The sequence below is a fragment of the Bos grunniens genome, chromosome 9, assembly GCF_055505025.1.
Source record: "Bos grunniens cultivar Pamir isolate PY7600 chromosome 9, Bosgru_T2T1.0, whole genome shotgun sequence".
Lineage (NCBI taxonomy): Eukaryota > Metazoa > Chordata > Mammalia > Artiodactyla > Bovidae > Bos > Bos grunniens.
In genome coordinates this window covers 20,213,760-20,227,228 of record NC_141173.1, presented here as the reverse complement: position 1 = coordinate 20,227,228, position 13,469 = coordinate 20,213,760, and the positions used below count along the sequence as shown (strand labels likewise).

At 40.9% G+C, this 13,469-nt stretch overlaps 1 protein-coding gene across 1 annotated transcript in view; it reads right to left on the bottom strand.

Moving 5' to 3' along the window:
* The window catches only part of SH3BGRL2 (SH3 domain binding glutamate rich protein like 2), a 72,335-nt gene that overhangs the window by 17,794 nt on the left and 41,072 nt on the right, over window positions 1–13,469 (bottom strand). Inside the window, exon 2 of the mRNA XM_086316920.1 lies at window positions 7,614–7,799. Within this exon, the coding sequence (XP_086173046.1) occupies window positions 7,614–7,799 (186 nt within the window). The remainder of the gene's footprint in view (window positions 1–7,613; window positions 7,800–13,469) is intronic.

Below are 13,469 nucleotides of genomic sequence, written 5' to 3'. Positions count from 1 at the left end.
CTCTGCGACCCCTTGGACTGCAGCACACCAGGCCTCCCTGTCCATCACCAATTCCTAGAGTTTACCCAAACTCATGTCCATTGAGTCAGTGATGCCACCCAACCATCTCATCCTCTGTCATCCCCTTCTCCTCCTGCCCTCAATCTTTCCCAGCATCAGGGTCTTTTCAAATGAGTCAGTTCTTCGCATCAGGTGGCCAAAGTATTGCAGTTTCAGCTTCAACATCAGTCCTTCCAATGAACACTCAGGACTGATTTCCTTTAGGATGGACTGGTTGGATCTCCTTGCAGTCCAAGGGACTCTCAAGAGTCTTCTCCAACACCACAGTTCAAAAGCATCAATTCTTCTGCACTCAGTTTTCTTTATAGTCCAACTCTCACATCCATATATGACTACTCGAAAAACCACAGGTTTGACTAGATGGACCTTTGTTGATAAAGTCAATTCTCTGTTATTTAATATGCTGTCTAGCTTTGTTGGCAAAGTAATGCCTCTGCTTTTTAATATGCTGTCTAGGTTGGTCAGGGATGACTATATATATGTACATATGTGTGTGTAATCTTTTTTAAAATAAAATTACATGTATGAGGTAGGGATTTGTAAAACTAATAATTAAAGGAGTTGGTTCTTCAGTTTCAGAAAAGATTCTAAAACACACTTAAAATATATCACCCAGAGACAATCTTTTCAAAAGTTACATAAAACACTGCACTTGGGAATACTACAACTGCATACATTTAGGTATTCTAGTGTGCCTCTGAGCCTCTACCCATAGTTAGAAAATGCTGACATATCTCGTTTCCTTTCATACCTAACAAAGAAAAGGGGAGGAGACTCCACAAAGAACCACTGCTGGTCATTTAGCATTTCTGTGCCTCCTGAAGTCTACCCTATCTGTCATCTACGTTCAGACTCCAAGTAAGCAAGGTAATATGGGGAAAGGCAGTCATAGCTGTCCCTCAAATCATTACTTAAACAAAACTAGTCAATAACATTAATGTAATCTTATTTGGTGAGCAATACACCCAATGCTTAGGTACAAATTTAATATTTTGCAAGTAAGATCTAAAAGTGCAAAAAAAGTAATTCAATAGTTTTAAAATAATAGATAATTTTATAGGTTGCCTCATGGAAACTAATTAAAAGGTTGTTTTTCTATAAGTCTGCCATTTGTCTCTTAGCTGAACTGCCCTCTCTTCATTAGACAGGATGTTACACGAGTAGTTCTAGCCACAGATTCCGTCACTTCATCTCTCTTCCCCACTTCACCCATAACCCAATTCTAAGTATTGGCATCCTTAGCCAAACACATACCTGCTCATCTCAATTACATGAATGGTAATTGTGTCTTTCTCCTCTAGATGGCAAATCCACAAACTGGTTAAATAAAATTTGGCTGCATTCCCATTTCAAATTCCAAACTTTTTAATAAAATGAAAGAATTAATAAACTTATTTAGCAAAGTTGCAGGACAAAAAGAAAACAACATATAAAATTCACTTGTGTCTCTACACACTAATAATCAACAATTGGAAAAGGATGTTAAGAAAATAATTCTATTTATAATAGCACTAGAAAAAAAATCTACTTAGGAAATAACCTAACCAAGAGGTAAGAGACTTGAACACTAAAAACCACAAAACAATGCTTAAAGAAATGAACAGAGACATGTAAAATGTAAAGAATCCCATGTGCATAGATTGAAAGACTTAATATTGTCAAGATGTCAATGCCGCCCAAAGCAATCTAAAGATCCAACATTTAAAATTCTAATGGCATTTTTTTTGCAGAAATAAGGAAAAATTCTAAAATTCATATAGAATCTCAAGCCAAAACAAGTTTGAAGAAAGACAAAGTTAAAGAAACCACACTTCCCAATTTCAAGACATATTACAAAGTTACAGTAATCAAAATAGTGTGGTATTTGCATAAAGACAGGCATATAGACCAGTGAAACAGAATAGAATCCAAAATATAAATAAATAAAGAAGCCCTCACACATACAGTCGAATGATCTTGAACAAAAGCGTCAAGATCACTCCATGGGAAAAGCACAGTGTCATCAACAAATGGTAATAGGAAAACTAGATAATGACATGCAAAAGAATGAAGCTGGACACTTATACCATATAAAAAAATCAGCATAAAAAAAATGAATTACAGACCTAAACATAAGACCCCCAAACTACAAAATTTCTAGAAGACAACATAGGGAAAAAGCTTCATAACACTGCATTTGGCAAGTAATGATTTCCTGAGTGTGACTCCAAAAGCCCAGGCAACAAAAACAAAAACAGCCAAAGGAGTCAATATCAAACTTACAAAGTTTGTTCATCAAAAGACACAATCAAGAAAAGTGAAAGGCAACCTAAGAATGGGAGAAAATATTTGCAGATTACATATCTGATAGGAGGTTAATATTCAGAATATACAAAGAATTTTTACACAGTGACAAAAAATCAAATAACCCAATTAAAAACTGGGCAAAGGACTTGGACAGACATTTCTCCAAAGATAATATACTAACAGAAAACAAAGTATAGGAGATGTTCAATATCACTAATCACCAAAGAAATGCAAATCAAAACCACAATACCCTTATACCCATTAGGATCAGATCAGATCAGTTGCTCAGTCATGTCCAACTCTTTGCGACCCCATGAATCGCAGCACGCCAGGCCTCCTTATCCATCACCATCTCCCGGAGTTCACTGAGACTCACGTCCATCGAGTCGGCGATGCCATCCAGCCATCTCATCCTCTGTCATCCCCTTCTCCTCCTGCCCCCAATCCCTCCCAGCATCAGAGTCTTTTCCAATGAGTCAACTCTTCACATGAGGTGGCCAAAGTACTGGAGTTTCAGCTTTAGCGTCATTCCTTCCAAAGAAATCCCAGGGCTGATCTCCTTCAGAATGGACTGGTTGGATCTCATTAGGATAGGTACTCTCAAAAACAACAACAACAACAAAAACCCCCCCAAAGAACAGAAAATAGCAAGTGTTGGTGGGGATACGGAGAAGTTAGAACTTTTGTGCACTATTGATGGGATTATAAAACGGTTCAACCCCTGTGAAAAACAGTTTGGCAGTTCCTCAAAAAATTAAAAACAGAATTGGTATATGATATGCAGTAATTCCACTTTTATGTATGTATCCCAAAGAACTGGAAACAGTACCTTGAAGAGATACTGCAAACCCATGTTCATAGCAGCACTATTCACAACAGCCAAGAGGTAGAAGCAACCCAGTGTTCATCATGGATGAGTAGAAAAACAAAATGTGACACACACAGACAACAGAAGCCCCTCAAAATTCATACATTGCAATGCCAATGCCCAAAGGAGGCAACTAGGTCTGCTGAGCCCTCTTGGATGAGATTACAGCTCCATTAACCCCTTCACTACAAAAGGATACTACAGTAAGTTGGCAATCTGCAACCCAGAAGAGGGCCTTCACCAGAACCCAGCCCTGCTGCTGCTAAGTCACTTCAGTCGTGTCTGACTGTGCGACCCCAGAGACGGCAGCCCACCAGGCTCCCCCGTCCCTGGCATTCTCCAGGCAAGAACACTGGAGTGGGCTGAACCCAGCCCTAGTGTAACCCTGATCTTCCAACCTCCAAAACTCTGAGAAATAAATTTCTATTGTTTGTAAGCTACCCAGTCTGTTGTATTTTGTTACAGCAGTCTTAATGGATGAAGACATACATGATGGATGACATTATGTATGTTCTTTAACCTTAAGGACATTGTGCTATGTCCTCTGACATAGCACAAAGGACAAAGACTGTATGATTTCACTCCTAGGAGGTCTCTAAACTAGTTGAATTCAATAGATATAGAAAGTAGAATGATGGTTATCAGGGGCTGGGGGAGAGGACAAACAGGTGTATTTAACGAGTATAAGAATCTCAGTTCTGCCAGATGAAAAATCCTGGGGAACCTGTTTTACAGCATTGTGAATATACGTAACATTACTCAACTGTGCACTTAAAAGCGGTTAAGACAGTAAATTTGGGGGCCTTCCTGATGGTCCAGAGGGGAAGACTGTGCATCCACTGCAGGAGGCAAAGGTTCAGTCCCTGGTAGGGGAACTAAAATCCCACATGCTGAGTGGTGCAACAGCAACAACAAAAAAAGTAAATTTAATGATAAATATTTTTAAGAAAAAAAATATATAAAGAAATCCAAATTTTTTTTTTCTTCCTTCTAAATAGGGAGGGAGAAAAGAAATGGGAGGAAATGTTTTCATTTTGTGCAGATGTGTGCATTTTCATTTCTGGTGCATTCCACACATGCCAGTTCCACAGACAGAGAACAGAGTTTAAACCTTCCTTGAACGTGAGGATCCGAGCTTTCTAAAATGAGGAAAGCCTACATGTTGGGATGCTGACCTTTAGGTCTTCATTTCCAGAGAAGAATCTTGCTCATGGTAGGACATTTAAGGCAGACAGAAAGAACCACCAGTCCGCGTTAATAAGTGTTCTTGCCCACAAACTGAAACAGACACTGGAAACTTGAAAGAAATATATAAAGGTATGGGGGGAACTCACAGAATCCATATTAGGGCTGGAGATCCAGTTTAGAAAACAAGAGGAATTTCCATGTCTGGGAAGCCAAGAACACATCCAGGCCAAACCCCAGGATCAGCTTCCTCAAGGCGCCAAACATACGGTGTCCAGCCACCAGGTTACACCTGGCCCCATCACTCCCTGATACTCACTGAGCCACCTCCAACTGATGCTATTTCTGCATCATTTCCTTGATGTCCAAATCTAGGGTGGGAAGAAGCCATGCCAGGATGCTTTCATTTGGTGGGAAATTTCAAATGCTAAAGGCAGGATTTTCAAGTGTTAAAGGAGAGAAAGGGCAATCGTCCACACTGGTTAGCAAATAGCTTCAGTTCAGTTCAGTTCAGTCGCTCAGTTGTGTCTGACTCTTTGCGACCCCATGAATCGCAGCACGCCAGGCCTCCCTATCCATCACCAACTCCCGGAGTTCACCCAAACTCACGTCCATCGAGTCAGTGATGCCATCCAGCCATCTCATCCTCTGTCGTCCCTTTCTCCTCCTGCCCCCAATCCCTCCCAGCATCAGTCTTTTCCAATGAGTCAACTCTTCGCATGAGGTGGCCAAAGTACTGGAGTTTCAGCTTTTGCATCATTCCTTCCAAAGAAATCCCAGGGCTGATCTCCTTCAGAATGGACTGTGTCTCACATGCCTAGCTCATCCACTTTAAAACAAAGTAGTAAAATTTCCAGCCAATTTAGGAAACAGGAGAATCTTTGTGCTTACTGGATCCTGTCATTTGCAATACGGCAGGTTTCCACAGGTTATCCAACCAGATAAGCCCACTCATAAACTGTCACTGGGCAAAGAAAGGTGCACAGGAGCAGGTGGTTTGAATGAAGCCATGGTTCACTGCCCTCTAATTCTTCTGTTTTTCTCAAAGTCGAATTTATTGGACCTTGATAAAAGCAGACACTGTCTTCAAAACTGCTGCCAGAACAGACTATAACGACAGAATGCATATACAACACTGCCGTCACCACCACTGTGGGACTGACTCTGCTCTAGCAGAGAAGATGCCATTTATCTGGCACAGTTGATAAATATGGAAGCCTCTAGCCAGCTGCCAGTCTACCTGAAAAAAATTCCATAGACTCCATAGGGCAAAGATATACAGAGATTTAGAAAGTCATAAAGAAGTGAAAATTTAAAAAAAGGAATTAACTTTATTCCACATCACATTCCTTTTTATTCTTTAAATACATTCCTCTACTCAAAAGGGCCCTGAAGACTTTGGCTGTTATGGTGACAAAGCAAAGATGTCTCTACCTGCCTCTTAATAGGGCTATAAAACAATAAGGATTAAAAACAACTCCACTTTTAAAATAAAACTAGGAGATGCCGATGGTCCTGAACCACATAAGCAGCAAATGGGTAGAGAAATAGACAAGAGCAGAGGATGGTCACACTTCTGTGTCTGAAGAGGCAGCATCAACAAGAAATAAGCTGCATTATTATATAAGAATAAAGGTTACTATTTTTGTGGATTTTTTTGAGTCATGATCACATATTTTATCAGGGAAAATATATGGTAACCAAGGGTGTATCCCACTCATGATCACAGAGTCTAGAAAATGTATCAATACTTTCATGCCTGCAGGCCAAAATGAGATAATAGTTGAAAATTTGTGTAAACTGTACAATTCAAAATAAAGCTGCTAGGGACTTCCCTGGTAGTGCAGTGGCTAAGACTCATACTCTGATGCAGGGGGCCCAGGTTTGATCCTCGGTCAGGGAACTAGAACCCACACACATGCCACAGCTAAGAGAGTTTCCACATGCCACACACACCAACGAAGATGGAAGACCCCGCATGCGGCAACTAAGACCCGGTGCAGCCAAATGAGTAAGTAAATATTAAAAAAGAAAAGAAAGCTATTAGTTAAACAGTGCAAGAAAACGTAAAAATCCAGCGGTTTTGTTGGATTCTCTTCCTCAGATTCTGCAGCTGTGAAAATGCCTTTATTCTGGTCTTGTAATTGAGTGGTAATTTGGCTGGGTATAGAATTTCAGGAGCACTTTAGAGACAGTCACAAATATCCTGGGAAGTAAGATAGACACTATCATCCTTTGTGTAAAGATGAGAAAATTGAGGTACAAAGAGATAAGTGACTTTCCAAAGGGGTCAAGCCAACGCAAAGCAGTACTGGAACTCAAATCAGGGTCTAGACCGGGTTCAATTTTCTCTTCATGACGTGCAAAGGTGCTGGGCACAATCTTTACGGCTTTATGTCTCAACATCTCATTCTCTCTCATGTTCACGGAGACCTGTTTCCTTTTGAGCCACCTAAAGCACTGTCACCCTGTTTCTCCATTCTAGCGGCAACCCAGTTCTTTATTTCACCTTAAGTACCTCCACACTGTAGCCCCTCCCTCTTTCCAGGCCATCCTTAGAGAACTGCAATGCAGGTCTCAAAATAAACACTCATATACTTAGAGCACTGGCAGAAAGCAAATCCTAACTACTCATTAGAGAAATTTCTCAATTTTTTTTTTAACCTAAGCAATAAGAAGGAAAATAGATAATTAGTCAAAAATGCCTTCATTTTCTCAATGCCACAAATAGCGAGAAGGCATCTGATATATTTTAGCTGTTCATAATGACCCAGAAGAGCCTGGCAGGCTCTTGGGGTGCAAGAGTCGGACATGACTTAGTGATTAAACCACCACCACCAATGATCCATCTGGTTCATGACCATCAAAAAGCAAAACACTGACTTATAATCAGGTATTAGCAGTTTTAGAGAAATAAATATTTAAGAACATACCCTTTCCATTCTGTCCCCCAAAATGTATGAATCAAAAAGTATGCTTTAAAATGTAGAACACAATAAACATGCATATGCACAGCTTCTCTTCCCATCCTCTTGTCTCAAAGCAAACAGGAAGACATAGTCTGTGACCTTGGACACACACGCCCACATAACTTCACTCTCTGTTAGATCTGTGGACCTGAATAGGTACTAGGTGAGGAGGTTACAGTCGGCACTGAAAAACCCCAACTGCACCCCAGGCAAAGAAATGATGTGGTAACAATCTAGCTACTTACTCCACAGTACTGGTCATCATTAAATATCTGAGGTGGCAGAGGGTTTCCCTGAGCAGGCTTCTTCTCCGGGGGGATGTTCTTATACATCCATTGCCTCTGCTCTTCTGACATTGTGATGTCCACCTCCTCAAACTCTATCTTGTTGGCTTCCAGAAATCTAACCACATCCTGCTGTTTCTTCTTTATCTGCAGAGAGAAGACAAATACAAAAGGAGAAATGCTCCTCTGAAACCGTATGTACAAGTTTCCCATGTGAACTAGATCTGATTGCTCATTGTCAAGGGCCACTGAGCCACCCCTCCCCCCCAAAACAGGTGATTTTTGCAGACCCCACACACCACCCACTCCTTGGTTATCAAGCGGATGGCTAAGCAAGCCCTGACACAGTGATTTCTGCACAGAATTCTGGGGCACATCTCAGACGGTCTGGGAGGGACAGACTAGGTCTGAGGTGGGAGATTCACTTAGCTTTCTGGGAGCCATAACCACTCCCCCTCCCACCCTTCGAAGTTGACAGGTACAGTCACAAAGACCTCCTGTGCCCCCAACCATTTAAAAACCACATATAGCCCATCTGAAATGTTGACACTTCATTGATTCTTAGGAGTGGCCATATTTTTATTCCCCTCAGCAGCCTCTTTCAGATATTCCACAGCTGCAGCCACTGTCATGAAAGCGTCCTTTCATCAACTCACAAGAGGAAAATGTTCTCCACTTCTAAGGTGAGAGTGAACAACAAGCACCACCTTACTTTGAACTCCCTTTCTTAACCCTTCTTGTTTCTCTGATCTTTATATTTCCTTCCAGTCACTAGGGGTCAGGTGTGCTCTTGAAGAGCTGCAAACACCTGAGCAGGTTTTCCAACCGTTACAAATCTTTGTCTTTTAAGGTATGTATTAACAAACCAAGATGGGGTGACAATATTCAGTATCTTCAACACAGCATATAAAACATATGAGTAAACAGGTGTACTTTTTCTAAATGATTCTGGGAAATATGCATAAAAGCCAAACAAGGGAATTCTCAAGTGGTCCAGTGGTTAGGATTTCATGTTCTCACTGCTGACAATGCAGGTTTGATCTCTGGTTGAGTAACTAATGACACAGACATTGAACATGACATTGAAGTCGCTCAGTTGTGTCTGACTCTCTGTGACCCTGTGGACTGTAGCCTACCAGGCTCCTCCGTCCATGAAATTTCCCAAGCAAGAGTACTGGAGTGGGTTGCTATTTCCTTCTCCAGGAGATCTTCCCGAACCAGGGATCAAACCCGGGTCTCCTGCATTGTAGGCAGACGTTTTACCGTCTGAGCCACCAGGGAAGATCCTGCAAAGACGACATGCAGCCATTAAAAAAAATCAAACAAAAAAACTTAAGAGGTGACATTAACGTTATAGTGGCCAAAGGAAAGAATCATTTTGAGAAATGAAGCAGCTAGAAAGACCTCCCGACACAGAAAATAAAATTCTGAAGAACCAACCTTCACATACCATTGCTGCTACTGCTGCTAAGTCGCTTCAGTCATGTCCGACCCGTAGCCCCAAACAATCCGTCCCAGCCCCACCCCCCAATCCAACTCCTCCCCCAAAGCTTCGGTGACATGTTTCTCTGAGGTGGAAGTCTGTTAAATACCAGGAGGACAGAGGCATTGGGAAGCCCATACCTTATATACAGAAACCCAGATCACTGGGTTCAAGTCTATGAATGAATAAGGAGATGGCATAATAATACTGACAGAAATAAAACTCTGGCAAATATGACATCTTTAAGCTCAATATTATAGAAAGAGAGAATTGCCGTGTGGTTGTAAATCCAAGTTGAAATGCCATTATCTTAATTTCTTGAATTAAGCCATTTCTCATGTCTGAAAAAGTTAACTTTTTCTCCTCACTCATACTATTTCAGAATATATGTTATTTTGTAACTCCAATGTGCAAAACGTTATCAGCCATCCTACTTAATTTTCCCTTACAACCCTACCAGGTAGAGTTCATCATCCCTGAGGTTGAAAGCGTTCACCTATTTTGATCAAAGTCCTAGTGGGTGTTCTTCTCAAGACAATCATGTCATTGTCCTAAAATCCTTGTTCAGTGGGCCCCCACTGATCCTTGCAGAACAAACAAAAAGTTACCTACAATTCTACTATCCAACAGCCACTGCCAAAATCTAAACAGAGAGAAGGGTCTAGATTTAATGTCCCTGTTTGGAGCTCTACCTACCCAGCACATTTCAATCACTCATGAGTGTGATCAAAAATGAAACTTATCTTGGTTTTCTGTATATAAGGTACAGGCTTCCCTGGTGGCTCAGATGGTAAAGAAACTGCCTGCAATGCAGGAGACCAGGGTTTGATCCCTGGGTTGGGAGGGTCCCCCTGGAGAAGGGAATGGCTACTCACTCCAGTATTCTTGCCTGGAGAATTCTACGGACACAACTGAGTGACTAACACTTTCACTTGTCACGTGTAAGGTATAGACATATAATAACATCCACCACTACCCCAAAATGTGGGTAAAGGGTCAAACATTTTCAGTATGAGGATATATCAAGACATACACACAACTTCTTTACTCCCCAGCCTCCTGACCCTAAACATAGACACACACACACACACACACACACACACACATACAGACACAGTATTTACTGCTAGACTATACTCCCTACAGCCCACCTGGTCATTTCTTTCACAGGATCACACTCAGTAAAAATAGCTGCACCCACCCATTTCATTCAAAAATATATCATGAGCACTGCCCCCTGTCATTTCAAACTTTTTTCAAAAGCACAAATTTTAATATCTTCCTGGCAATTGCATCATGTAGATGTATAGTTAAAACTATTTCTCTATTGTTTAATACTCAGCACCCTTCTAAGTTTCACCACTAGAAACCATATCATGTGAACATCTTTATAAATCTTTTAAAAGTATTTTATTTATTTATTTTTGGCTGTGTTAGGACTTAGTTGCAGCTCTCTAGTTGTGACTCATAAGCCTGGTTGCTCTGCAGCATTTGGGATTTTAGTTCCCCGACCAGGGCTTGAACCTGCATCCCTTGGATTGGAAGGATTCTTAACCACTGGACCACCAGGGAAGTCCATGTAAATCTTTGATGGTATCTCTCAATACTATTTTGCTTCCCTCATAGTTCAGTCGGTAAAGAATCTGCAGCAATGCAGGAGACCCAGGTTCAATTCCTGGGTTGGGAAAATCCTCTGGAGAAGGAAATGGCAACCCACTCCAGTATTCTCACCTGGAGAATCCCATGGACAAAGAGAGGAGCCTGGTGGGCTATAGTCCGTGGGATCACAAGAGTCAGACACGACTTAGCAACTTAGCCACCGCCACCTCAATACTATTTTAGGACAAAGCCCTATGAATGAAAGCCAGATAAAAGGGCAAAGACATTTTTCAGACTCCTGAAGGACTCAAGCTAAAAATGTCTTTCAACACGGCCACCTCAATTTACATTCCTCAAATTACATTCCTCAATTTACATTAGCAATGTCTAGGAGTGTCCATGTCTCAACATCCCTCTTCCTTAAAACCAGGATCTGCAAGCTGTATTGTAGAATATTAAAATTCAGATGGCACGGGGTGATGGATGTTAACTAAACTTATTGTGGTGAACAAATCACAGTGTATACATACATCAAACCATTATGCTATACACCTTAAGCTTATACAGCATTGTATGTCAATTATACCTTAATAAAACTGATGGAAAAATGGTCATTAAGAAGAAAATTCAGATGCATCATTATACCCTATCAACTTTCAGGAAGCAAAGGACAGGTCATCACTCACACTGGCAATGGCTGATGGGAGCACCAGGAGCTAAATGCAGTTCTATCTGTATTTTAAGAGAAAATCAGAAGAGGCATGACCAGGTTTATGTGCAAAGAGACCACTTTAATACTATGCACCTTAGAAAGAAATAAGGAGGGACTTCCCTGGCAGTCTAGCGGTTAAGACTCTCAGTGCAGGGGGCATGTGTTCTATCCCTGGTTAGGGAACTAAGATCCTGCATGCCATATGGTGCCACCAAAAAAAAAAATAAAACACCTGGATACTTTCTAAACAATTTTTTTAATCAATAAAAAAATAAAAAAGGAGAAATTCTGTATGTACTGTTGACACTGCTATGAAAAGGTTCCTAAGGTTTATAAGTGAAAAAAAAATTTGTATACTAAGCACTTTTTTAAAAAAATAGAAAAAAATAGGAACATATCTATATTTACTTGTATTTTAATTTCTTAGAAAAATGGCTGAAGGTTATATAAGAAACTAACAAAAGTGGTGGCCCAGGGGCGGGGCATGGAGGAGGGAGACACAGTGGGAGCAAGAGTCAGCACTCTATGGCTGTACACTTTTTTGAAAAATGTGAATGCATCTATATCCACAAGATTAAACACAAGAAATTAATTTGAGAGAGAAAGAACGTCCCATAGAAGACAACCTGGAGGGGGATGGTAGTCCACGTCCAGAGAGAACTGGGGCATTTTATATAAATCATGCTTCCTAACAGAGTGTGAAGCTGGACTCTGGGCATTTTGCTGCTCGCTGGCCTCCTTAACTCTCTATACGTATAAGAGAAAGGGGGGGGGGGGAAGAGAGCTCTAAATCCTGGTTTCTTCATTTATTTACTGGGTGAGTTTGAGCCAAGTTACCTCTCTATGCCTCGGTTTTTCCATCTTTAAAATGGGAACAATAGTATTACCTACCTCATTGGATCACTGTAAGGGTTACATTTAAATTATGTCTAGCTTACAATACTGCCTGGCACATAATGTCTAATGTTTCCAATTATTATTGTTGAGTTTGCAATTTGACAGCACATTAAAAAAAATCTTTTAGAATGCAGTATCAGTTTTAAAAAAGTTCACTTTTTTGAGACAAGGTGAATCGAAATCTATTTTGCTTTACTCTTGTTGAAATTTAGAGAGAGCAAAATTAAAAAAAAAAAAAAAAAGATCTAAGGTCACAGAAAATTGATATGATAGCAAATCAACCAAATAAACAAAAGGGTGAGATTTACCCCAGAGAAGGAAGTTTCAAGGGGATGTTTGCTTACAACATTAGCCTCAGGAAGGAAGATGAGTCATGGCACTAGGGCTGATTTTGAGATTTATCAGGTGAATGTGGTTGGAACAGTGGGAGGCCAGGGATGAGTGGCAGGGACAGGCAGGACCCAAGAGAGGCTGGGGTACCAGGTAATACAAGGCAAGAGGAAGCCATCAAGGGCACTGCACATACTGGCATAAACCCAGGGTTCAGATAACAACACACACCATCACTTCCTTGACAAAGAGCTTTATTCTTTATTTCAACTGTCCTGGAACAAAACACACCTTACAATGAATATTAAAGGAAATCGGGGAGAGAAACTTGTGAAAGAGAACAAGGTGGGGCGTCTGTCGCTTCCTTCACCCTCATGTCAATTTAGCCTTGTAGCTGTTTTTGTTTTTCTTAACAAAAACACTTACAAGCCATGGCAGATGATGCTGGTTATTTACCCAGTAGCTAATCTCCCATTCTTTCTTAATAACCAAAGGCTGATTTTATTTAAGAAAGCAATGTGCTCAGCGACAAAAACTTGCTGACTCAAACTCCTCAGTAGCTAGGGGCGATCACAGAACACAGTGCTGCCCAGTGAGATGTGAGGCGGCCGCCTCCACTTAATGAATGCAAAGACGAAGCCCATTTTCCACCTATTCATTGGAAGGACTGTTGCTGAAGCAGAAGCTCCAATACTTTGGCCACCTGATGCAAACCAACTCACTGGAAAAGACCCTGATGCTGGGAAAGACTGAAGGCAAAAGGAGAGGGGATGGCAGAGGATGAGATGGTTACACA